The following is a 25,655-nucleotide window of genomic DNA, read 5'->3' on the forward strand; positions in this document are numbered from 1 at the left end:
ACAGGATAGCAGGATAATCCACTGTCAGAATGGCGAACTGTGGCATAGTAAGTGATATCTCATTGTCACCTCATGACAAATCATTGTGCTCAGAAAATGCTGTTGGTGTTGAGCTCATCAAAGTAAGAATGTTGCAGACAAACTCAAAACTCACTATTTACACTTGGTATCTGCTTCCATGCAGACGGACATCTGAGAATAACAAGACCGCATTTAAAGTATACAAGGGCATTTATGGTTTGTCTTGTGGTCATATTATGGGTACTTCAATTTACTTAATGTCTTGCTGTAGTTTTAGTACCATGAGTGTTTTTTGTCCATATGTCATCTCTGACCAATGGGGGGCAGGTGGATCTTACGTGTGTCCATTCAGCGGATAGCAGGTGTCTGATGCGTAAACAGAGATGGAGGAAGGGGGAGGGTGTGCAACAGGTGGAAAGAGGGAAAGGGGAGGAAGGGATAAGTGGGATGGGTGGAGTGAGAGATGTATTTAAGACATTGTCCTCCTCATCCTCCTCATCAGTCGCTATTGCCTTCTCTCTCTGCACCTGACCAGCAGGCCAGCACTCGTCCTCCACTCAGGTAAGAAATTATGTAGAGGACAGACTTCAACACTGAAAGCTTTGTCTCTGCATTTCTCAGAGGTTGTTTCTGACTATTTTTACTTTTAAAAGTTGATTTTTAGGGGGTGTAGCTAATGCACGATGTTGTCTGTAGGTGGTCTGCCTGTTGAAAGTGCAAGTCAACAACAAAGACAGGAAGAGCTTTCTGTTTATTCACTGATAAGTTATGGAACCTTAATTTATCTGGACAGACAGAGCTTGCCAAAAATGTCTTTCCGATATTTTTTTATGCCACTGATTCATGAGAATTTGGAACATTGTGTCCATGAGGAGACTGGTGTAAGATGTGATTGACAGTTAGGAAAAGTCTTCACAGTTCAGAGGTGATGTAGGTTCAAGAAAGGCAAAGACTTACACCTGTCTCTGGTGTTTTCTGCCATCCAGCGGAGCTAAAGTAAAAGCCAGATCAGGTTGCCTCTGTGTATCCTGGTTACATCTCCTCCACTGGTTCGGCTGTTTTACCAGCTTAGGGTTTCACTCTTATCAGCTGGCTCACATGTCAGGGTGCTGACTATGTCCTGACTCCCAGAGGTCCTCTCGCCAGGGCAAAGCAACAAACAGATTGATTCATTTATCTGTAGCAAAATCTTATCAGGATCACTGGCAGAGAGGAAACACTCCTGATGAGGAAACAGTTAGAGTAAACTTGACTCCGGGGCTGCGCAGGGTTTCCAACTCTGCCAAATTCCTCTCCTGTCACTAGATAGATATGCTTAGACACTTCATAGAAGATCAGTTTGCAGCCATCTCATTGATTGTATTGTAGCCTATGATTCAGTTTGGATTTGTGTTTGTCCATGCATATATCTGTCTGGCAGTGTGTCTAAGAGAAAAAAAGAGAGAAAAAGGGTGTGCAAGAGAGGAAGCAAGAGAGGCTTTAACCTGTATTGATTTGCAGCAGACTTGTCCTCCATGCTCCAGAGAGCAGATTTTTGCAGGCAGGCAGGAGTACTGACATGGTCTGCTCTTCTCTTGCTTTCTCCTCCTCCCACCCTTTCTCTTATTCTATCCTTCTCCAGAATGTCTTTGCCCAACTCAGAGAACGCCTCCACTCTGGAGAACGCCATGCAGCTCATGATCCAGACTTTCCATAAGTACTCAGGAAACGAGGGGGACAAATACACACTGAGCAGGGCTGAGCTCAAAGAGATGCTTACCACAGAGCTCGGCAACTACCTGGGGGTAAGGAGATACATACTTAGGGATAGAAAATTCACACACAAGTTTCATGTGTATAAAATAGATCCAGCCATCATTTCTGTTTTATTTCCTCACACATGCAGAATGCCCAGGATAGGGAGGCAGTGGATAAGGTGATGGGAGACCTGGATTCCAACAATGACGGGGAGGTAGATTTCACCGAGTTCATCATACTGGTCGGAGCTCTTACTGTGGCCTGTAATGACTTCTTCCTGGAGTACAATGACAAGCCAGAGAAGAAGAAGTGAACACGCTCTTGGCACAAAGACGTCCACTTTGCAAACCCACACACTCCAGGGAGGAAACAGTTAAGACAGCAGAGAAAACCCACAAAGGACATCCTGTCATGGAATTTACGTGCACAAATACACACACACGCACGCACACACACACACACACACACACCTAACTGTAACTTGGGTGTGTATTTGTCTGAAATGTCCCATGAATCCATTACAAACTGTATTTATTGCAATGTGGAAATCTGGAGAGTTTAATGTCATTTTCAACACTTGTCATTGTTGATATGTGAATATATCTCTCTTTCTTTTTCTTTTCATGTATTTTGTAACACATTCATGCAAAGGAATTTCTCCCTGGAAAGAATAAATGTTACCTTTACTCAAACAATCAATGTTGGTTGTACTTTATTACAGCAGAGAATATGAGTAAGAACACATGATGGGCACCAGGTGGCAGCAAGTGGCCCTCAACCGAATCCAGTAGTTCTGATAGAGGATTATTGCATTACCTTTAATTTGCTTTGCACAGGCTGGTACAGCACTTTATTTCAGCAGTGAATGGATGTAGATTGTAGATAGATTTGTCAATCACTAGCAAAGAGATTTTTATGTTATATTAATGAAATATACAGTATAAGAAGTTGTAGTTAAGTATTTGATATGAGTGACAGTTACCTCTGTTGTGGTGTGAAGTTCATCCTGCTGTTCCTCTGCACCAAAAAATTCACAAGGTGTATATGATCAGGTACCAACTGTACCTACATTTCTGTTTTTACAGCAGAATAATGAGAACTTGAAGTGACCTTGGCTGGGCCCTACACCCATGATTGTTTAAAAGCCCTGCTTCCTAGAATAAAAAAGTGTGTAGGTATGTGTGTGTGTTTGTGAGTATATAAAAAGGAAGTCACCAGCCTCAATATTAGAAAGCCAGGAAATGTTTCTTTCTTTCAATCCATCCTGTGGTGTAAGATTAATGGGAAGTTTGGATAATACAGTAATTTACAGACTATAGGTTACGTGTGTGTGTGAGTGTGAGAGTAAAAACATGCGACACACACACATACTTTGATTAATCTGAACCTACAACCTTTATTGGACTGGTTAAGGTGTGCACAGGAGCAGATTTGAGGAAGGAGAAGGTGAACGATTGGGGTGATGGGGGGGCATAATGAGGGAGGAAGTGAGAAGAAAGGAAGGAGAGTGAAAAGGTCAAACAGGGAGAAAAAGAGTGGACAGCAGCACTTTGTCATGTGGAGCCGTGCAGCCTACAGTTTTCACAGGTCTCTGATAGGCTTTTCACACTTGTTCGGGGTCTGTTGGGGATCCCCCTGGGTAATCCCATCCTCCAGAGACAGAAAGAGAGAGAGAGAGTGAGGCAGCTCCCAGTCCAGAACTGAGCTGCAGACTTGGCCACACGACCTTACAGTGACTGAGGATTCGACAGCATAGTTGTGTGGCTTTATAGTGGCTTTCCTATGCAGTAACAACACTAACAGACTTTTATCTCTGCCTATCCTGCTTTATTCCTCCTCACTATCTGGATTGTGCTTGCTGTGGTCAGATTATCCTGTTTTTTTCAGTCTGTTGTTCCTCAGCTGCAACATAATTACAAAAAGCATTTGTACTATTGACTCTCATGTATTGCCCTATACCTATTTGTCATTTCTCTCGTTTATTGAAAATTTAATTCATATCCCACTCCCTGTGTGCCTCAAAAGGCCTTTTGCTTGTCGCTTGGTTGTCAGGGAAGATTGTGGATATAAGACAAATCAGCCAGTCCATGATGAAAAGGAAAACTGCCGAAATGAATAGATGTTTAGAGAATGTAGGTCATCATTATTCTAATTGGGCTCAATATCAGAAATGTGTTTGTCCATGGAAGACCAGATAAAGGGGAGAGAATTGGAGAGAGGTTGCCACAGATTAATAGAAGGGAGGGCGAGACACACATACAGTACGCTCTTCTGAACATTTTATCTGACAGATGTAATAATGCATTGGAGTATGGGGCACGCATACACATACACACACACACACACACACACACACACATACATGTATACATATGCTCTGAACATTACATACTGAAATATGAAATTACATATTAATACAGCTAATAGCTTAATTTCCATGAAAAATTCCCATCCTTTCATCAATATAATTTGATTTACATGTTACTTTTCCCAATACTGATCTTTGCTCCAAAAATAAATACTCCATCTTGGAGAAATCATGTTCCACAGTCCGTCATGTAGGAGGCCCTATCCACCATCTTGGCTCAGATTCCTCAGTTTCTCAGCAGCTAGACTCATCTCACTGCAGCTGTGCACTCTGGCACAGCAGGCTGCTGCTGTTCTCTACTTAATGTGCACAACTCTCTAAGCAAAAAACTGTCCATGCACAATATATTACTTTATCCCTTTGACTTGCATCTAATAATGCAACCTGGCTCTTTCTTTAAGTCCCCTCTATGTATCTTCCTTCACAATCTGTTGCTTGTACACATATTGTGTTAGTGTGCACATCACAGGCTGTGTAGAGTTTATATCACATTCTTGTTTAATCTATACAATCATACAACACACCGCAGCCTCCCTATCAGCAACAGACCCTTGCATGAGCTAACACATAGAGAAATCTTAATAATATATTCCTAATGCTATACTGTGTTAAGTCGCTAAGCTATGATAAAATATACTGAATCAGTTCATTGATGTAGTGGATTTCTGAAAAAATAAAATAAATGTATAAGAACCTTGTTATGAACCTCCCTTCCCTTTCTGATTAGCTCCCTCTTACATCAGTCAAAAGTGTGAATAAGTAATGTCATAGTTGAAGGCGGGCATGTCATGTGTCAATTAAGCAGTCAGCGTTGAGCGGAAAATTGGCTGCAGTAAGGTTCAACAAGGAGTAAATCAGAGCATCCTCGTTCCCTGACTGGCTGAAGAGGAGAGCAGAGAGGGACCTTTCCACCAGAAAGGGGAGGTCAGTCCATTAAACATCTGGACAAAAAACTGCAGGTTAGAGTATGATGGTGTTGTTCATTTTTCTTCATACAAGAAAAACCATTGTTCGTTGCAAAAAACGTTACTATAAAGGTAATGGGTGTGATTGCTGTTCAGTTCCAGTTCTGGTTCCAGTTCAATTGACACAATAAAACCCAGACCCGCCCCCCCACCTCCAGCCCTTGTCCTGCTGTGCTGATTGGTCGGGGGAGGAGTCCGTCATCTTGTTCGCGGCCTGGGAATGGTCAGCCTGGTGAGCTGGTGATGGTCTTGACTGTGTAATTCTGGAAGAGTGGCTGCATGAACATGCCCACTGTGCCGAACACGCACACAAACACAAAGATCCACAGGAAGAGGCGGTCGATCACCATGGCAACGTACTTCCAGTCCTCGCTCACCTTTGGATGGGGAGAGACAAAAGGGGTTTGGGATGGGGTGAAGAGAAAGATTAAGGTGAGCAGAATCACACTCTCTCACATCGTCTTATTCTCTCTCTATCTATACGTCTGCCTTTCCCTATGCAGAGGGTTAATAGAGGTGAAGGGTTAATGTGAGCGGAGACTCGTTCTACCACACAGCTCTGATGAGGTCCAACACGAGTCAAGGAGGAGGAGAAGGACGTGAGAGACAAGAGCAAGTGATGGAGGGCAGAGAGACGGAGGGGGTGATGACACTGTAACCCTTGTGATGATGACTTGGGGAGGAGGAGGGGGAGGGGAAGGGCTGTCGCGCCATGCACTCTGCCAGGAGAGGGAGGATTTTAAAGTGGTGGGCATGGCAACGGGATGATAACTATGTCGATGATTGACAGACTTACAGAGGATTGTTAATTCAGTTTCTTTCATTCCAGGAGAGAAGGCTGTTTTCCTAAGATGCCTTGAGAGAAAGTGATAAAACATACCACCCTCACTCCGCTGGTTTCTCTATTCCAGCGCCTTTCCAGTTGTACTCCTTCTCTATGCACACGTCATGCCACTGCTATAATTACATTTCTGTATTGAATATTCAGAGGGCTATGATTGCGTCACCAGATCTGTCTCCTTTGCTTATGCTCTGGTATAGTCCCCCATGCGTTTCAAATGGCAGAGCTAAACGGCACTGCTGCACCGCTCTATCGTCACTATAACCTGATATGGCACTGGAAAGACAGATCTGTGCTGTTCATGATGCTGTTTATGGTTAGCAACATATGCACATAAAATAAGATGATTTATGCTATGTTTCTATGCACACAGAGACAAGATAATAATTCATTTTTATATGGAAAAGAGCCCAGGCTGGTATTATCAGGTGATATCACAGATATATCAGTATTGAAGTGTATGCTGGCAAGAAATTGTATATTCATATCCAGTCTGTATATTTAATTTTGTCTTTTTGTGTTTAACTTATTGACATAACAAACATTGACATTATCATGTTATAAAGTTGTTATGGTGAACGTGTTAGCTAACAGTTGCCTATTTAAACATCCAGCAGTCACAGAACAACATTAGCATTCGTGTCTATGGCTAACTGACGAATGTAAGTCAAATATTTACTCTCCTTTTAGCTCTGTTTTGATTTCTACCAAACCATAAAAATCTGGCTCTTTAGCTGCTAAATGCTCCACTATGTTCACCAGCTAGTCGCTAACTGTCTGTTTGTCTGTTTGTTTTTTGGTGCTGGGCAGGTAGCGTACAGTGCGTTTTTTTCAGCTTTTCAGCTGCCTGCTTTTCAGTGTCTGGAAACGACGTGGATGAGAATGGTGAGAGTGAACCAAAACAGTAAAGTCGCAGGCCGTAAAATCCAAACCAGTGAGCTAAAACACTAGAGTTGAGTGGAAATGCAGAGGCGGTTGATAATTCTCTGTGGGTTTGTGATTACAAGCGACATCTTTCACATTATGCATAGTCACTTGTTCTGTTGTTTATATAAAGATATTCATCACAGCAGCTTAATCAATAATTTGTTTATATAAAAAAATAATATCAGCTGATATATTGTTATCTTTATTACTCTCAAGTATCAATAGCACTATCACCCTAAGAAGTCCAGTATTGCTCAGGCTCTGATAAGGAGCAACAGAGTCTACTACTGTAATGGTGTGAATGGTATCATACAGATAATATAATACTCACACTCTGATCATCATCCTCACTCTTCATGTGGTTGGCGATGAAGCGTACTCCTTCCACAGCCTCCTCAAAGCCGGGACAGGCTTGAGCCAGCAGAGCCTGAGTCAGAGCAGGACCTCCTGTTGCTTGCTTCCCCCGTGGCAGGTTTCCAGATCCCCCTTCCCGGCCCTCCCTAACCCTGTTCAGACCATCCATGGATCCCCCTCCTGCACCTCCCAGATCCCCTCCAAACTGTTTAACAGACGCCCGGTTCACATAGCAGGTACAAGGGTCACTGTCCTCCTTGCCGAACACCCCTGTGGAGGTTGCCCCTCCGTTCCCACCAGCAGTGCCCAACCCAAGCCCCACCATCAAGGCCCCTGCCTCTCCACTGCGCCCACCCTCCTTCTGTTCCTGGGCCCTCCTTCTTTGGCGCAGCCGCTGGCGCTCGCAGCTGTTCCTGGGCTGGCGCATGAAGAGCAAGGCAGGAAGCTTGTTGAGGAACACCACTTTAACCCAAGGGGGCATGGTGTGTGTGGTGGGTGAGCGGTGGTGTACGTTGAGCACACACACACTGGTGACGATAGAGAAAGTGACCAGGACCATGGTGAACATTAGGTACTTCCCCACGAGAGGGACATCTAGTGATGTGGGTGGGACAATCTTGGAGATCAGCAGCAGGAACACAGTGAGAGCCAGCAGCACGGAGATGCAGAGCGTCATCTTTTCTCCACAGTCAGAGGGCAGGTAGAAGACCAGGATTGCCAGCGAGGTGATGAGCACACACGGGATGATGAGGTTGATGGTGTAAAAAAGAGGCTTCCTGCGAATGATGAAGTCGTACGTGATGTCCACGTAAGTGGGGTCAGCTGGGTTCTCGTTTCGTCTGCCTGGCAGTGCGATGATGTCCCACTCCCCGCTGGGCGTGAAATCGTCCATGCTGGCCACATCAGCACGGAGCACCAGGTCGATCTCAGTGCGGTCGTAAGTCCAGGAGCGGAAGCGCAGCGTGCAGTTCTGCTGGTCAAAGGGGAAGTGCTTGACCTCTATCTTACAGGCTGATTTATAGATGGCCGGGGGCAACCAAAAGATACTGCCGTCGTAGGAGACTACCGCGTTGGAGTAGAACGATACCTCGTACACCCCATCAGCACTGAGTGACATGGTGAGAGAGATGAAGAGGCAGAAGAGAAAGACACAAAAGAGAAGGAGTGTCAGACATAAACATGATCTAGTTTAAGAAAGATTATTTCGTAAACAAAGTATAATGAGAGGCCACATTTCCCCTGAGTTTCAGTAACAGTAGAACATGACACATCTCATTATGCAATACAGGTTCATTGAAGAACTCTAGGACACACATATGGATGTGGAGGTTACGGTTTGTGTCTCAGGGCAGGGCAGGGCAGGGTCACACACACCTGCTTCTACAAACACAAGGAACAGGACGAACACGCAGTCTAGACAGGAAACAAAACTCACAGGTCAGACCGGGTCTATTAGACAATTAGACACTTCGGTCAGATGTCAGCTGACAACATTAAAGCTGTAGATTGAATGTCCATTTAACTCACGTTTTGGCAAGCGAACTAATTAATGATGGTTAATGCTGTGAGATGTGACATATGCAAAAGGATAATTTTGACTGATTGACACAGCTGCTAAAGTACACTCTAAGAAACCCCAACTTTCCAAATTTAGTTACATAATCAAATTGAGACTTCAAAATTAACAAGTACTGCTGTATCCAGAGCTAATCCTCCTGTTTAGGTGACTGGCAGGAGTTCGAAGCAGTGAAGAAGACTTGGGAGGATAGCATGTCAACCTGGGGTTCTTGGGATTAACAGGATCATTTTATCCAGCGCTCGGTGGGTCAGAGATCTTTTAATCTTTAGTAAAGTGAGTGAGGCAGGGAAAGAGGAGAAGGCCAGACAGATCACTGTACTCTGATGAGATGATTTACATACTGTAGGCTGACACTCAGTTTCCATTACATTGAGACGAGTGGTCTGCAACATCCTGACCTCCCTGAGACATGCAAGCAAATTCTAATTAAGAACTAACAAGACAAGTTTCACTGTTCACTGTCAACTGGTAATTTGATTAATTGCAAATTTTGTCAGGGACTTTGCACCATGAAAGTACAATTTGGTCCTGTATTGGTGGTCCCAGTGTCAAAATATAGTTTTAAGACTTTAGATTGATAGTTTATATTGTGCTCCCATGGTGCATATTCCTAAAAAAAGGGTGTTTAGTTAAATTAATGCAAATTTACTACGATGCTGGAATATGACAGCATCGTAGTAAATTTGCATTACATCGTACTAAGTTTCTGTTTTTCTGTGTGCACTGTGCCTGATGGGAACTTGAAGGTGACAGGGTGCATACAAAATGCACAAAGGGTAGGGCTGTAGATGGAGGTCAATAAGGGCTCAACAGCAAATGTTTGCCCCTGGAGCCCCCTTATAGATTAATCCTGGTCTACACTGTAGGCATGGCCTATAGGCAGCAGAATCCAAACTTACAGCTGCATATTTTAGAATGGAGTAATGCAAATGATACTACATGACGTAGGTAAGAAATTTAACAGCAAGGGATGGTCCTGGGTACAGACTCTAAATCAAAATGCAAAGACAGTTATTTATCAAGCATCTCTGCATGGAGAACACATAAAACATCACACATTTTAAACAAGCCAAAAAGAAAGAAGAGCAGTTCGTGTTTGGATGTGTGTAAATATGTGCAAGTGCTGTACTGTATTTGCATACGTCTACTGTACATGTATTTGTGCTTATCTATCTGCGTGTGTAGTGCAGATGACTCCATCTTTGAAGTGTCTCTTGAGACTTGGAGGTACTGTATAGTAATGTAGCATGAGTGATATGAGCAGATTACAGTGGGCACATTCAGTCATGTGTGAAGGGCCTGCATGTATTACACAGTAAGACTTCTGGAGTTTAATTGCTATTCTTATCCAAAGTGACTTTGAATGATGACACCTGGATCAAACATTTTCAGTTTAATATGAGAATTGTGTCTTCTGAGAGCCATCTGAAGTGAGGACAGGAGGGTGAGTGAGTGACTCACTTGTTGTAGAGCACCACGTCAGGCAGCCAGATGTGTTTTGAGGGCAGCCTGACCTTCATCATTCCATCAAACTCCTCAGGGACCCAAGTCAGACGATAGTCCTGCCACTCCTGAGGGCCAATAAAAACAAAATGCTTAGTCACTCATCCTCCAGTCGCACAGCAGCAAGAAGACATTTTGAAAGGAGCAGAGAGGAGAAGGTCTGTCTGTCTGTCCGTCTTTGTGTCTGTCCGTTGGTCAGCCGGTGGTCAATATGACACATCACAAGCCACGTAAGCCTGGGGAACAGCCTGTGCTGCCTGTCCCTCTACGCTTATGTCATACCTATAACTTTAAGCCAAAGAGAGATAGTGAAGCGCTCATGTCAACCTTGACCCTGAATGGTCTTTTAAACACGCCCAGCCACAAACCAATAAGCATGATTAAAATGGCATGTTGTGTGTGTGTGCATCACCAAACATCTTCATGTCCTCTGTGTAACCTTTTGTGAAAGATAGAACCATCTTATTCTGTATGTTGTGGGTCAGTCATTGACATTGCTCAGTCTGGCTCTTCTATGTTATGGCCATGTTGGAGCTATAATGCCCATGCTAGGTCATCTGCAGTAACTGTGATGCATTATGGTCATTACAGTTTGTCTTGGCTCAGGACAGCTGTCCTTGGCTCGGCTGCCGACTGTGAGGGATCCATAGAGCACTGATGGCCACTCTACGCGCTGTTACATGTGATAAATCCTAACTTGCTCAGGTGCAAGTGTATATGTATGCGTGTGTGAACATAAGACAGACAAAATGCATGAAGCTATAACAATCTAATTAAAATAGCAGCATCCACGATGGTGACATTATACACAGAAGGCTGTTCAAAAAATGTCTGTTTCATATAGATCTAAATTTTACATCCAAATTAAACATATGTCTGTGTAATTTGTTCTAACACTTACCCTCAAAAGCAAGCACATATGTTGACCATGTGTGTGAATGCATTTGTATACCTAATGTGTGTAAGTGTGTACACCTACATGTTCTACCATGTTATAGGCCTCAGCTGTAAGCATGCAAATAGCCAGCCATGTAGAAGAGGGTCACAGCTCAGTTACAGGTTATTATTCACAGGTTTCACCTCATCCAAAATCACAAACTGCCCAATTTACCAACTGAGAAACAGGGGTTCAGCATTTGTGCTATGCGCTTTTGGTATCATCAGTTATCTGTGTTTCCTGCTCATGAATTTCAACTCACTTCTCATATTTCTCCTGTCAGATTTTGGGTTTTGGAGGACGTGTATTGTTTGATTTCTCTCTCACTGTCTGACACTTTCACTAGTCATGTCAGTTCTCAGAGCTGCTGCTCCACATGAGTGGAGGTAGGATTAGACTAACACTGTGGCCCATGATTATATAATGTAAATCCGCATGTATACTGTGGTATTGCATAGAGAGAGCATTATTCAGTGTCCTTGATTGTCTAAGTTACATTTATCATTACCATCCAAGTCCCTTGTGGTATGTGATTAACTTCCACTGACCTGGCAGTAATACTGTGAAATCTAAGGTAAAATTGTCCAAAATAAAATATTTAATTCATTGTTCGGCCTATATTTTAATAATCTTTCTGTCTTCAATTCTTTTTCTCTGTGTGGCAGAATGTTTACTATGTTAGGATGGTAAGATGAGGAGAAGAGTGGGACGTCTCACCTGAGTTAGCCAGACATTGGTGGTCATCACCTGCTCTCTTTCATGCTGCAGAAAAAGAAGACATATACATTAAAAACTATGATTAAAGGGGTACCTCAGTGAGTCATTACAGCACTTCCAGTAAGTTGAAGGATGTGGGTGACAGATTCTTTTTTTAAAATGGCATAAAACTGATGCAGCAAAGCTGAGATATCCTGACTTTAAGTCCCTATAGGCTGAATCAAGCTTCAAAAACACTGGATCACACTTTGCAATATGCAACTTGATAGTGTCTTTCATTAGACCCTCCCTGCTTGGTAAATGCCTGTGTCTTTCAAATTCCACATCCCCAGTTTGTAAAGCTTTCTGCAAGCCCAAGCCGAGATATCCCTGATGACACCATAGGGGTTCATTTCTCAGGCATTAAAAAGCTCCTCCAGAACCACAGAAGACATTATACGACACTTTGGCTAAATAGTACTCAACATACATATTATATACATATTTAATGATCATTATAATGAGTAAACTAATATTTATGTGTAACATCAGTGGAGTGGCCCTTTAGCTTACGCAAAGATAAATTAGTATATTTCAGTGGAGCGTGTTTGTGGATTTCACCCTTATTCTTGAGCTTGTTTGCAGTGTTGGAAAGTAACTATGTAAATTTACTCAAGTATTGTACTTAAGTACAATTGTCTTGTGTCTTGAGTATTTTAACTTTATGCTACTTGATGCAGATGAAGATTTTAAAAACCTATAATGAGCATTCTGTATGAATAACAGTATATAAAATGAGAACAAGTAGCTCTACCGCAGCCAGCTACAACATTAAAATGCAGCTTACATGTTACTGCATCAATAATAATAATCCAATAATCTAATATATAATAATGTAACACTTACGGAGCCCAGGTGGCTGCATAGTAAGAACTTTAACTTTTATACATTAAGTTACATTTCCAATAATACTTACTTACTTTTGCTTATGTAAGATTTTGAATGCAGACTTTTACTTGTAACAGTATTTTTGTGGTACAAGATCTTAATACTTGTTTGTATTTAAAAAAAATATCAAAATGCTCTGAATAGATTTTCCATGAAACTTGATGAAACAGATCAGGCCTTGGACCAAGGACCAAACGATTATCAGACTGACATGAGATTTCCTGGGATTTACATCATTAGACAACTTCATTTTCAGCTTTAACCATGATACCTGAATACAAATCATTTTTGCAGAATCAAGAAATGATGTGTAAATTTTAAGTCTCCAGCAGGAACAGCATTAGTCCAGTTTTTGCACCTTACAAATGCCTTCTGCATGTAAATATCATCTTTTCTGTGTAACCAAAATTAAATGATGAATATCATATTGGATCGTCCTCATGCTGTGAAAGATGCACACAGATTCAAACACACAAGGCCCAGGCATGTGCACACTCACCACACTGATGAGTTGGGCCAACGACACCATCAGCTGCACAGTAACCAGCTCGGAGCCATTAGTCGCAGGACGGATCAGTTTGTTGTAGTGGGCTGGGTTTAGGAGATGCTCCACCAACCGCTCCTCTGTGTCTGCCCCGAGGCCGCCTGTAATGACAACACATTATCATCATCGTCATCTGCCTCTATCGTGAGACAAAAATGGTGCAGCCGTCTGTGTCTCTCTTGGCATTTTAAAAAAAGACTTTTATCACGTCGGATATGTAGTATAATCATACAAGAGCAGGAAATCAGTGGTGCTGTTGAGTTTCTCTGTTTGGCCACTGCTAGCACTGAGAGCTGGCTATCCATGTGTATTGTGAATGCAAAGCTTTTGAACCATGGCATTACTCATCACAGCCGGCTGGAGCACGTCAGCACAGCTCGATACGCACTTCTTACAAGATCTGACATCATAAGAATGAGTCAACCAGTCTGAATGTCTCTATCGCTATCCTTTCTGTCTCTATCACTCTCTTCGTGCCTCTGCTCTGTCTCTATCTGTTCTCCTCTGCTGTGTTGCACATCTCCCCAACTGCCAGTCTTTTGTAGCTTTGGGTTATTTTCACTCCATCTCTTGATTCGCCTCCCCTGTCAACCCCCCTCCCTCCCTCCTTCACTCCCGTCCGCCATCCCTCCATCTGTAGCAGACTGTAGTCGTATGTGTGTGAGTGGTCGACTTTGGGCAGAGCTGTCACAACACCACACACAGGAGGGGAAGCGTTTTACTGAGAGACACGATGCATAGAGAAAAACAACAGTTCTGAACCTCCTTCTTCCTTCCTCTCTCTCCTGCTTCACATTCACTCCCTGCCTCTCTGGCATCTGCTCGCTCCTGTGCTGCATCTTTTCCCTCTCACAATTCCCTGACACGTTCCCCCTGAAGATAAACACAGGCTGCTTGCTGTTAACTTGGTACCAATGTTGTCATATTTAAAACCTGCTGTTTTAGAGGCTATTAACGGTGCAGGAAAACAAACATGCTAAAGCTTATGTGGGTAAAAAAAATGTTTGTTATCTTTTCAAAATTTAAGGATAAACCCCTTTTGTTTTCAAAAGGGTCCTTATATGCACAAAATTGACAATAACAGACAATAAAAAAACAATACAAATGGAAAAAGAGAAAAATCAAAATAATACAGAATAAAGTACGTAAGACCCAAAAAAAACCCAGACCACTTCTCCAACACCTATACTACCCTCTTTTACATGCATCATCTGCACAAAACTAATCAGAACTGAATAAACAAATGCTAGACCAAATAAAATTTTGTCAATAATAGAGCTGAAATGATAAGTCAATTAACAGCAGGTACATTTGAGATAAGCAAAATGTGGGATTTGTTGCATTAGTGATGTAACAATATGGAAATTAAAACGCTATAAACAAACTAAATGTAGTCCACTGATGTTATTTTTCCAGTTTTTCACAAGTCCCTGCACCTCTGAATGTGTTTGTCTCTGAGCTCCTCTCTGACACTCAGTCCTCCCCCTCTATTTCTCCCTTGATCCCCACTTTCCTCCTCCCCTCCCTCTTACCCTGTAGCAGTGCTGTGCTCACTGAACAGGAATGATAACCTCTGTCTCTTGATCAATGAGGACACTATTCATGCCCCGTAAACTAAACACGCAATTCCTCACTTCCCCCCTTTTTTAAAAATCTCCTGCTCATTCCTGCATCTCGTCTTTTCAGTCTCATTTTCTTTTACGCTTTTTCCCGTCTTTCCATCAGCCGAGCCGGCCCATATTTTCTTCTCACTCCCCTGACTGTCTCCATCGCTCTCTCCTTCCTGTTATCTCCATCTCCCCATCGCTGACAGCCACTGTCCATTTATTGCCCCCTCCCTCGCTAATCCGACATCATCAATACACATCCTGTCAGCACATGCATGTAGCACTCTGGTTGTTCATTGTGCACAGGCGCTGGTTAGCTTCTTATGTGTATATGTGTGTGTGTCTTTTTGTGTGCACATATTCAAGAGGGAAATAAGCATTACTGTCTGTGTCTGAACCGTATGAGTAATGTCTATTATTCCCAGAAGCACAAAGCAATAACACTGTCAGATGAGACAGAAAGCTAATACAGTTCACTTAAACAATGATGAAGCAGAAAAGGTCTACATTTCCATCAGCCATGCTCATAATGTAAATGGTAGTTTCATGCTTAAACTAACCATGACAACTTCTCTAAGTCTTGCTAAATTATCAAATTGATATTTTTTTCTTTTTTGCAAACACAGTTTGCAAGAAGAGTGTCAAATTATATTTTCTTTATATCTTACATTATATTTATATTAAGCATCTTGAAGCATCTGTGCATTTAAATCTATGAAAAAAAAAGATCTGAATGCAAGGTCTTTGTTCCAAAGCTCACTAAACTGACCCCAGCACCTCAACCAAACATTATAAGAGGATCTTATCGTTTGAGTAGCTGCATTAGGAGTAATGAAGCACTAGCGTAAGTTCAGTCAGGAAGACTAGACTTTCGCATGCTTAAGGCATAGTTATTTTCTGCCATTCACTCCTCTCACGCATGCTCACTTATATTTCCTGCTGTCATTATCCAGGGCTGTCATCAGCTGTTCCATCAGCTGGTCTCATCTATCCAATAGCACAGTGCCACACCTTCATTGTCAACTTATCATCCTACTCCCGTTTCTCTCTCTGCTTTCAGTACGTTCATGCAACGGTTACACGCCCCTCTACCTCCCCATCTCTGCCCAGTCTTTGCAGTTCCTTCAGGTCATCATTCCATCAACCTCTTCAGCCATCATCCCCAGCAGAGTCATCAGCCACCACCACCAGTGTCTGGACTCCACGGGGGGATTTATTCTGTTGCTGCTCAGGGCAGACGCCCTCCACCACCCAAAATCTCCTCACGGAGTCTAAGAGCCAAAGACTCTGTCAAAATTAACACCTCACATCATCTGTTATACTATCTTTACTTTATTCACTTGTCTCTCCTGATCGAAATTATGTGCGATGTAATTATGTGGGGGTTTTCAGTAGCGAAGAGCTCCTCAGTCAAAGACCAGTGAAGATGACTAAGACCAACTTTACAAGGACGTTAGGATGACACCTCAACAAATGTCAACAGGCCAAGGAACAAGTGTTTCATTTTTTGTCTGGCAACAGCTACATATGCAGTATATTTTCTTACAGGATATTAACATCGTGATATAGGCTGTGTTTGATTATATTACACATCAAGTAATGCACTTACTAGAATAAAAAAAGTCTGGCATATGTATCCCACTACAATCCTGAACATTTTCTATTATTAAAATAGAATAACACATTTATAGGATTGTCTTGGCTTACATATCCACTCTCTGAGTGCGTTTTCTGCTTATTTTTAGTTTTACTAAAATATTTGCATGCTTGGGCTCAGGATGAAAGTCTGGACTAATGTTTTACGGCACTGAGACAAATTAGAGACCCAAACAGAGAGCTTTAGTCTATTCTGTTTTTTTCTTATCTCAAGAACAAGACTGCAAAAAAATATACACACACTCCAGCCTGATCACTGCACAAACATGTTAACTCGGCTGCTCATCTTCAGCACTCACTAATGCTTCTAAACAAAGACTGATCTCTCTCCTTCTCTCTTGTCTCCACATACGACACTCGTGCTAAAGGCCGAGCTGAGTGTGTGTAATGTTGCTGGTAGCTCAGGTTGTATTCTGGTTGTTTTCCAGTGCAAATATTGCAAACTTAATGTGACACTATGAATATTTCAGCAGGGCTCCCCACTAGACTCTGGAGCTAGGGAATTTACACACCGCCATGCACATGCAAACACACACACTCATCCACACACACATCTTAGTGACACAGCACAGGAACAGACGAGATAGTAATCACGTTCAGTGTTCGATTGCTTCACAACTACATGTTTCTCTTTCAGCCTTTAAAATAGCCATTGATCTTAGCATGCTGATCAACCTCAGAAGGTGTGTAGGTCTTACTCATGATTTTGATAAAATCACTGTATACAGTAACTTGTTTGATCCCAAATTGTTACATTTTACAGCATGTGTTGTTTGCAGTTTACAAAGCTACTTAGAGGCCAGAGTCCACACACGGCGTAAAGACAAATGTGGAGAAAATGAGGGCAAAGCGAGAGCTAAATTGAATTATCCGGCTAAGACTATTTCAGTGATGATCTCTATTTATACAGCTCGCTCAAATGAGAAAAGGTTGGAGGGAAAGAAGGGTCGCTTACTGCTCTCCTCTCTGCGCTCTGCCAAAGAGGCTTTTTGGCTGCAGCTAGGATCTTTTATGCTGAAATATTTTTAAATCAAAAATGGAGAGATCCATTGATCTACTGGCAACATCCAATTGGCTCTGTAGTGCCCATAGAACTGAGATATTAATATCGATCCTCTATCCAGCTGCAATATCACAGCACTTCAAAAACAAAGCCATCCCACTGTGGACTAACTGAGGGCAGAAGCTCTATTGTCGCCAAATTAAACAAACCCCACAGTCAAGAAAAGTATGGCCAGTTTTAATTACTAATAATGATGAGGAAACAATTTTACAACGATGCCACTAACAAACTTTATTTATGCATCTACTTCAGTTCTGTACTGTTCTTTATTATATACGTACTTTTTAAGTACCAGCAGTGAAATTTTGGATTTATGTTAAAATGTGTCATATGATGCTTTATAAATATATACACAGTGTTATTACACATCTTGACATAAAAAATAATTACTAAATAATGTGATTTAATAAAATGTATGAAGCATTTTATGGGTCCAAACACCCTTTTGTTTGTGTCCCACAACTGTAGTCTCAGTGTAGAGATAAGTAAAATGAGCTAATTCAATTACAATATGACATTATTTCAAATGAAAGTGTTTCAAATAAATATCACTTTACACCATATTAAAATGTGTACCCACACTAGGTGACCCTTAAGATCAAGAAAAACAGGGTAAAGATCATCTTTTCTAGTATTATCTAGTATCTAGTAGTAGTGTGTCCTTACTATACAGCTTAGTAATTGTGTATTTTGAACTAAATGTTTAAAAAATAAATTAATATTACTGTTCAATTCATGTATATTAGATGCTAAGAGTCAAAGCTAATGTAGCAGACCTTGCTAGCTTCCATTTATCTGCAATATTAGCAAAAATGTCATTTCTGCAACATGTGCTTACTGCAGCATCTTTAGTTGTCGCGGTAGAGACAAATTCAAGGCGAGTTATATATTATATTGCAAATATTAAGTCTATTTTAAACTAAACACGAACATGTAATTTTTGAAACCCTAGATGAGACCTTACTGACTCAGTGTGGAAGGAACTCTGCTGTCGTTTTAATTAGTTACCTGTACATGTACCAAAAGCCTCCAAGTTGCAATGAGTTTTCTCCTCAGGCTGAAATGAGAAATAGTTGGACTTGGTACACAAATGTAATGTTGTAGTGAGATGCTGTTAGTGTTATGGGTTTGTGTTAGTGTATTAATGTTCGTGCTTTACTTTAGGCCATAATATTTTTGAAACATGAAAATCAGTTTGACCCAGTCTTTACTGCAATACCTCTACTATCTTCTCATGCGTAGAGAAAACCATGAAATCCCCTATTTTTTTTATTATTGCTAATATCAGTATTTACAATGATGCAAGGTTGATGAAAATGAATTTAAATGTCTTAAAATTTTATAGAAATTAAAAAAGGAAAATGTATGAAATGAATGTTATTGTAATGTTGCAGTAAGGACAATTTGTAAGAACAAGTGATGAAAAGCATAAAAAAACATGTTCTAGATTAAAATCTTAACAACTATATGCAGTTTTGTGTACCTGTTTATATGTATTACAAACTCTGATGGTTAAAATTAAAATTCATAGATGTTGATCTTTTTTATTTGGGAGAGTCAAAAATGACTGCAGTTGCTGAAACACCCATCATAATAGTAATACTAACACTATGGCAGTTACTAATACTTAATAAATAAATAAATAATTAAAAATTAAGTTAATCACGAAGCCCTTATATAAAAACAGATTGTATGTTGCAGAAATTAACTACAAAGATTGAAAAAAAGATGCACACAAATGAACAGGATATAATAGTAATAAATACACAAAGACAATGATATAAGAAACAAGATGAAAAGTTGGCAAGCTCAAAACATTGACATATAAATAAAATGTGTAAGAATGTATTGTAGGATGTGAGTTAAAAGAGACATTTGCAAATTCCTCCAGCATGGCTTTTTATAGGCTAAAGCTTGATGGAACAAATACAATCAATACTTAGATTGATTAGTCGATTGAAAGAAAATTATTAAAATAATTGATTTATCTTTTAAGTCATTTTTCAAGCATAAATGCGCAACATTCACTGGCTCCAACTTTTCAAATGTGAAGATTTGCTGCTTCTGTCTGTGTTACATTATTGTAAATTGAATATCTTTGGGTTTTGGACTGTAGACCGGACAAAACAAGACGTTTGAAGAGCACGTTGGGGTCTGGGAATTTGTGATGGGCATTGTTCACTATTTTATGATATTTTATATAGACCAATCAGTTAATCGATTAATCAAGAGAGTAATCTGCTGACTAATCGATAACGAAAATGATCATTAGTTACAGTCCTGATGAAGATATGCAGAGACAATGATAAAAGATCAGCCAATTAAATTGAAGTTCTGAGTAAAAGGGACAGCAGTCCGTGGATCACTGCGGTACAGCTTCATTTGTTGAGGAACATATCTTAGATATCTTTGCAGTGTGAATGTTTTAGCAATAATGTATCATCATAGCTTATAGTTACAAATACCTCCGAAACTCCACAGAAACTTTTGTCAGGCCCATTATTAGAAATGCATACTGTGGGGCCAAGCATACCCCATAGACCCCATAGAACTAAAAATGTGCTGTTTTTGATCTATAGCTTGAACCTGCAAAGCCCTTTTTCTAATTCTAGAAAGTTTCCAATGATGCTAAATATACGAAAAGTTTTCCATTTATTGTCATAGTGCAGTGAAAAAACTGGCATCTTAGGTTTGAATATTTTTGAGTATACAGCATAAGGTATAGTCAAACATTTTGGAAATTGTTTCCACTAATTTTGAAATCACATCAGGGGAAATGTAAGGAGAACACGTTAAAGTGGTCCAAACTTTAGACGACTAAAGAATCTTCAGTTGAAAAGCTACACCGTCAGAAGCTATGATTTAAAATGCCCAGAAATCCTGCTATTGGGGATATAAAGTATGGTTTATTTGTATTATTTACAGCCCAAGGAGCTCAGCTGTTGGATGAAAGACGGTATGGCTTTCTAACTATAGTGGTGCATATTTCAGGGATCGCAATAAAATACATCATTTGAACTGCATAATGCCTCTTATATCAGCTATTATTTGAGCTATTATTTGGACAGTCATAAATCCTGAGGCCGTGTTATCACCAGGTCGAAGCCTGCTGCTTGAGAATAATGTCTGCACATGAAGAGATAAGAGATCCCCTGTCTGATAGAAATACATGTATATAGATCACATTTGGGCTTATGTCAAAATCATAACAAACATGTTTTTTTTCTCTCTCTCTGCAAAAGTATTACTTTTTTTTTATAAGCATATTTTTCTAGTTTTATTGTACTTTACAAGATAAAACTTTCATAGATGTTATCACCAGAGGAAGGTTTGCATTATCTTGAATACACTTCTACATACACCTGCATCAGAGCAACATAAGCATAAGCTTTGCCTCAATGTAAGTCAACGTTTTCCTTTTTTTAAATATTCTTAGACAAGTCAAAATTAAAACTCTTAACTTTCCAAATGTCTCTTATCTGCCTCTTCTTCTCCACTGCTTAAGTTTCTATTAAACCTCTGTGCTCTCCCTCTGCTAGCCTCTAATCTCCAGGGCCACACACTGCTGTGCGCTGCTACTACTGCTGTGCATTCATTCACACAAACACACTGACTCCCACACACACACACACACACACACACACACACACACACACACACACACACACACACACACACAATCTTGTACAAACCACACATGAGAGCACACAGTTTTACACACGGAATCACACACGTTCTCACATACAAATGCAGGCCTCTCTTGTGTGACCGCTGGGCATTTCTAATCGCAGATGCAGCCCCTATCTGCCAATCTGATCCTCCTGCTGCTGTGTATTGGGAGTCAGTCCAAAGAGATAGAGACAGAGAAAATGAGAGAGACAGATAAAGACAGAAAGTGACAGAAAGAGAGAGAGAGAGAGAGAGAGAGAGAGAGAGAGAGAGACAATGGGAGAGCTGTTGTAATGTGCAGGTTGAGATGCTGCAGAGATCAGTGGGCTGGAACAGTGCAGCAGAAAAGTGATGACAGGCTAAACTGACTGAGCAGAACTTTCTAGACCGTAGCATTGCCAAGGAAATGGTTAGCTGATATTCACTAAGTGCATTCATAGAGCAGAAGACAAAGATTATGGCGCGTGCATACACTCAGTCACACATGCAAAGAGGACGACTTTAAGATGCAGCTGATAAAAGTGTTGCTTTAAAACTAATCCTAGTACACTTTACGTCCTTGGTTGATGAGACGCAGCATGCTCCAGATCCAGTAACCCCTGTATCAGGTCAACTCAGAACCAAAGACCTGTTTATTATGCTCGGCCTGCAGGGGAAATGACAAGAGACATCCTCCTCACACAGCAGCACGGCCACATCCTCACAGCAGTGGTTGAGACAGGTGGTGAAATGTCCTTGAGCGTCCTTGCACAGCCACTGAATGTGAGACTCCTTTTGTGCGTGTTTGTGTACCTGTGTATGTTAAAGTCTTATGTAAGAAAGTATTGTTGTACGTCTGGAGGTGTAAAGTTATGACTTTTTCTCCTTCTAATTCCATTGCCACCAATATTTGCTCCGACACTGGGAATGTTGGTGTGTGTATTGTGCATGAAAGAGAACACGTCTCTTCTCTTCCACTCCTCTTACACGTGAATGTGATATGAATGGGTGCCATCATGGGCTAATGTGAACAAATGAGAATGCATAAGAATATCACTTAGTCTGATGTTGTCTTTTCTAAGTACATATTTTACAATTATGTGTTGTGCTGCTTCTTTGTTGGGAATCTCTAAAAAGAGTAAACATAAGCTTATGCTCCAGGTGTGCAAGCGACCATGTGAGCGTTTCTTCAAACGTGTGATTGCGTGTGGATTAAGTTTATAGTCTCTGAGGATGATGCTAATCAGATTTTCTTCCTTAAGGGAAGATGACTCATTAGTACTCAACTGCTTATGAAGCTCCTTAAAGTGATATTTCATGTTGGTAGCATTTTCTCTTTTAGTGCACATTGCTCTGTTTGAACTCAGGAACGATCAGTCAACAAAACTGATCTCACTGCTTGGGGGAAACAGAATATTATGCACCAAGTTAAAAACAACAACACACACACATTTGATATTATATTCGCTAGTTCGTAGTTAATTATATTTGTAGTTTTTTAGTTCCTTATTCCTATCTGTGCTGACATTATTTCATTTAGTTTAATTTGTATACAAAGAGACCTCAACCTCATAAACTATATATATATTTTACTCCTGTACACTTTATATTTTTGATGTATTTTAATGCACTCATTTTATCTGCTATTATATCTGTAAAACACTTATTGTATTATTAACAAAATCAAACATTAACTAGCTAACTAAAAGCCTACTATTATAATATTATGTGAGTTTGCTGTGTGTATGTGTCCATGTTAGTGCTTGAACGTAACCTGAAGATAGTGCTTGAAATATTACTTCTTCTATCTATACATATATCTCACTGTTCTTATAACTGTAAAATACTTTGTTAGTGTGTTTTTGAAAAATGCAATATAATTAAAAGTTGTTATTATGAATAAAATCAAACAAAAGCCTACTATTAAAATACTACATGCATTTGCTTTGTGTGTGTGTGTGTGTGTCTGGAGCTGGTGCTTAAAATGATAAATGGTAGGTTAATGGAGGTCAAAGCATTTGATCAGTTACTGTATGTCTTTGTGATTGCTTCTGGATGTATTGTGACAAACTGCATAGTGTAAGTAATGCTCTTTTTGTGTGTGTATGTGTGTGTGTGTGTGGTTGTGACAGAGAGAGTGAGAGTTTATGTGTGACAGAGAGAAAGCAGGAGCATGTTGTCACCATGGGTGATGATGAACAGTTAGTCAATGCGAGGCAGATGGCCAGGCATGTGTGTGTGTTTGTAAGTGGATGGAGGTGTGTTGGTGTGTGTGGTTATCTGTGCTCCTACACAGTCAGTGACAAACAGTCTTTTTTGCTTGGAGGCACTGAGCTGGCCTCTGCACTGTCACTACTATGGATTGGCTGAAAATATTAAGGCGGCTGTAATTTAACCAATCAGCTGATGTGTTTTCTGCTCTGCTTGGGGCAAACCCTCGCTGAGCAGAAACTAACACCAAATTAGAACCAATTTACAGAGGTAAAATATGTCCAAACATCCTAATAGCTTTACACTTAACACATACCTCATTTGCTCCCAATGCACTGCAGCAGCAACAGTGTCGTAAAGAAGACTCATCTACTCAATGCATGTCCTCCATAAACACAAAGATCATTTATCTGTTATTCAGAGGCAGAAAGCTTTTCCCGTACTGCTGGATGACACATCATTTGTCCTTCAATGACAGGATGTAGAAGTTGTTTAGCTCAACATGCCGCTCATTAACCTGCCCACTTAATGCAAGACCTCAGTGTTAATGAGAGAGAGGGAGGGAGGTATAAGTGGGTGATAAATAACATAATTTTTTCCTCTCTCTCCCTCTCTAATGTATATTTAGAGAGAAAATGATAACTGAGGCAACAATGGCTCAGTTTTTTTAGAGTATAGGTTAATGATTTGTAGATGGTATACTCACTGACAAAGACTTCTGTACATGCTGTGTGTTATTTCACCTCTTCAAAATGTGCCATAGGCCTATTTTACTTATTCTATGTTCAACAAACCAAACACAAATAAGTACAGCAGTAGGCTCACCAATAAGTCCATACAATATGATTGTGATACAATACCACATGGTGTTACTTTATAAAGTAAGGTCTCTAAACGCAATATATTGAGTACCCTAAATTAAAGGATGTCTACAGGTTTTAAACGGATAACGCAAATCATGATAGCTATTGCATTTGCTAGTGTTTCTATCTTGTGCGCATGTGATATATGGGCAATATTTCTCCACAACACATCATTCCGTCGCGCTCGCTGCTGTTATGAGAAAGATGGTGACACAGCAATGATAGAGTCATTTTCTCCACCTCTGCTTCTCCTCAGCATCTAACCACTCCTTTTTGTTTGCTCCCTCATTACTTTGCAGAAACCTATTCAGATTTCCTGAATGTACAAACGCACGGTGGGTTTTGGCCCAATAAAGGTGACGATGCACACAAAAGCGCATCGATGGAGCCATTAGACTGACAAGTTACTCACCTCCCGCAATGGCGAGGAGAGCCAGCAGCAGCAGCGGCGGCCAGCCGTCCATCATCTTACGTGCGTCCGAGCGCGCTCCGAGCCCGAAAGGTGTTCACCGCGATGGAGAGGCCACCCCAAGCACACCCGCAGTGTTACTCCCCTCCTCCTCACGACCCAAAACTCCCTTCAGTCTCTACCTGGCATGGTGACGTCAGGGCTCTCCGTCGGTCCACACTTCTTCGCCCGAAAAGAGGAAAATATTAATATCTCGACGGGGCCAGGTGAGCTCTTCGCTGTGTCGTGCGGTGCTGGCTGTCCGTGCTGAACACCGCTCAGCTATGAGACGCGCTGGAGAGTCGGGGACGGGGCAGGAGGAGCGGGGTGGGGGGGTGGGGGTATAGCCTGCCTCCATGCCAGTGTCTTCCCCCCACAAAGTCACACATCACCATGTAATATTCAGTAGTCTTAGGCAGGTAGAGCGTGTTTGTGCTGCTAATAGTGACCTTAATGGCATCTTTTATCTAATATTATCATTATTTATACAATATTAGCCTCAGGCCAAATTGTTGTGGTATTTTATATCTTCTAGAATTTATTTTTCATCAAGCAGCCATAAGGAAATACAGGCTATTAATGAGATAACATCTGAATCAAGGCCTTGTTGCCTACATGCAAAATAGTTTACCGAGAAAACACATTTTAAAATATAATCATCTAGAGTAAAGCAATAAAATAAAAATTGTAGCTATGTGTATATGTCTGACACACCTCACATCTTTGCCCATTAGAATAA

The 25,655-nt window shown here is 40.9% G+C and overlaps 2 protein-coding genes across 2 annotated transcripts; one reads left to right on the forward strand and one right to left on the reverse strand.

Annotated features, from left to right (window-relative positions):
• Nucleotides 1-439: 439 nt before the first annotated feature.
• s100t (S100 calcium binding protein T) lies at nucleotides 440-2,453 on the forward strand. The gene is made up of 3 exons (XM_044209310.1): nucleotides 440-582; nucleotides 1,643-1,805; nucleotides 1,907-2,453. The coding sequence occupies exons 1-3, from the start codon at nucleotides 485-487 to the stop codon at nucleotides 2,069-2,071; spliced, it is 426 nt and encodes a 141-aa protein (XP_044065245.1). The 5' UTR covers nucleotides 440-484; the 3' UTR covers nucleotides 2,072-2,453.
• Nucleotides 2,454-3,129: 676 nt separating this feature from the next.
• On the reverse strand, nucleotides 3,130-25,226 carry chrnb2 (cholinergic receptor, nicotinic, beta 2). Its single transcript, XM_044209309.1, has 6 exons — nucleotides 24,881-25,226; nucleotides 13,376-13,521; nucleotides 11,950-11,994; nucleotides 10,254-10,363; nucleotides 7,191-8,319; nucleotides 3,130-5,468 (listed from the first exon to the last, which is right to left on the reverse strand). The coding sequence occupies exons 1-6, from the start codon at nucleotides 24,933-24,935 to the stop codon at nucleotides 5,316-5,318; spliced, it is 1,638 nt and encodes a 545-aa protein (XP_044065244.1). The 5' UTR covers nucleotides 24,936-25,226; the 3' UTR covers nucleotides 3,130-5,315.
• Nucleotides 25,227-25,655: the final 429 nt, after the last annotated feature.

The sequence above is a fragment of the Siniperca chuatsi genome, linkage group LG9 (genome assembly GCF_020085105.1).
Source record: "Siniperca chuatsi isolate FFG_IHB_CAS linkage group LG9, ASM2008510v1, whole genome shotgun sequence".
NCBI classification, from domain to species: domain Eukaryota; kingdom Metazoa; phylum Chordata; class Actinopteri; order Centrarchiformes; family Sinipercidae; genus Siniperca; species Siniperca chuatsi.

Excerpts from the sequence above, each read along its gene's own strand:
- s100t (XM_044209310.1), top strand. The coding sequence starts at position 485 with ATGTATTTAAGACATTGTCCTCCTCATCCTCCTCATCAGTCGCTATTG. Across the intron at positions 583-1,642 it reads AGCACTCGTCCTCCACTCAG|AATGTCTTTGCCCAACTCAG; the intron begins GTAAGAAATTAT and ends ATCCTTCTCCAG. Across the intron at positions 1,806-1,906 it reads AGCTCGGCAACTACCTGGGG|AATGCCCAGGATAGGGAGGC; the intron begins GTAAGGAGATAC and ends TCACACATGCAG.
- chrnb2 (XM_044209309.1), bottom strand. The coding sequence starts at position 24,935 with ATGATGGACGGCTGGCCGCCGCTGCTGCTGCTGGCTCTCCTCGCCATT. Across the intron at positions 11,995-13,375 it reads TGGCCCAACTCATCAGTGTG|CATGAAAGAGAGCAGGTGAT; the intron begins GTGAGTGTGCAC and ends CTTTTTCTGCAG. Across the intron at positions 5,469-7,190 it reads GTGAGGATGATGATCAGAGT|GTGAGCGAGGACTGGAAGTA; the intron begins GTGAGTATTATA and ends CCCCATCCAAAG.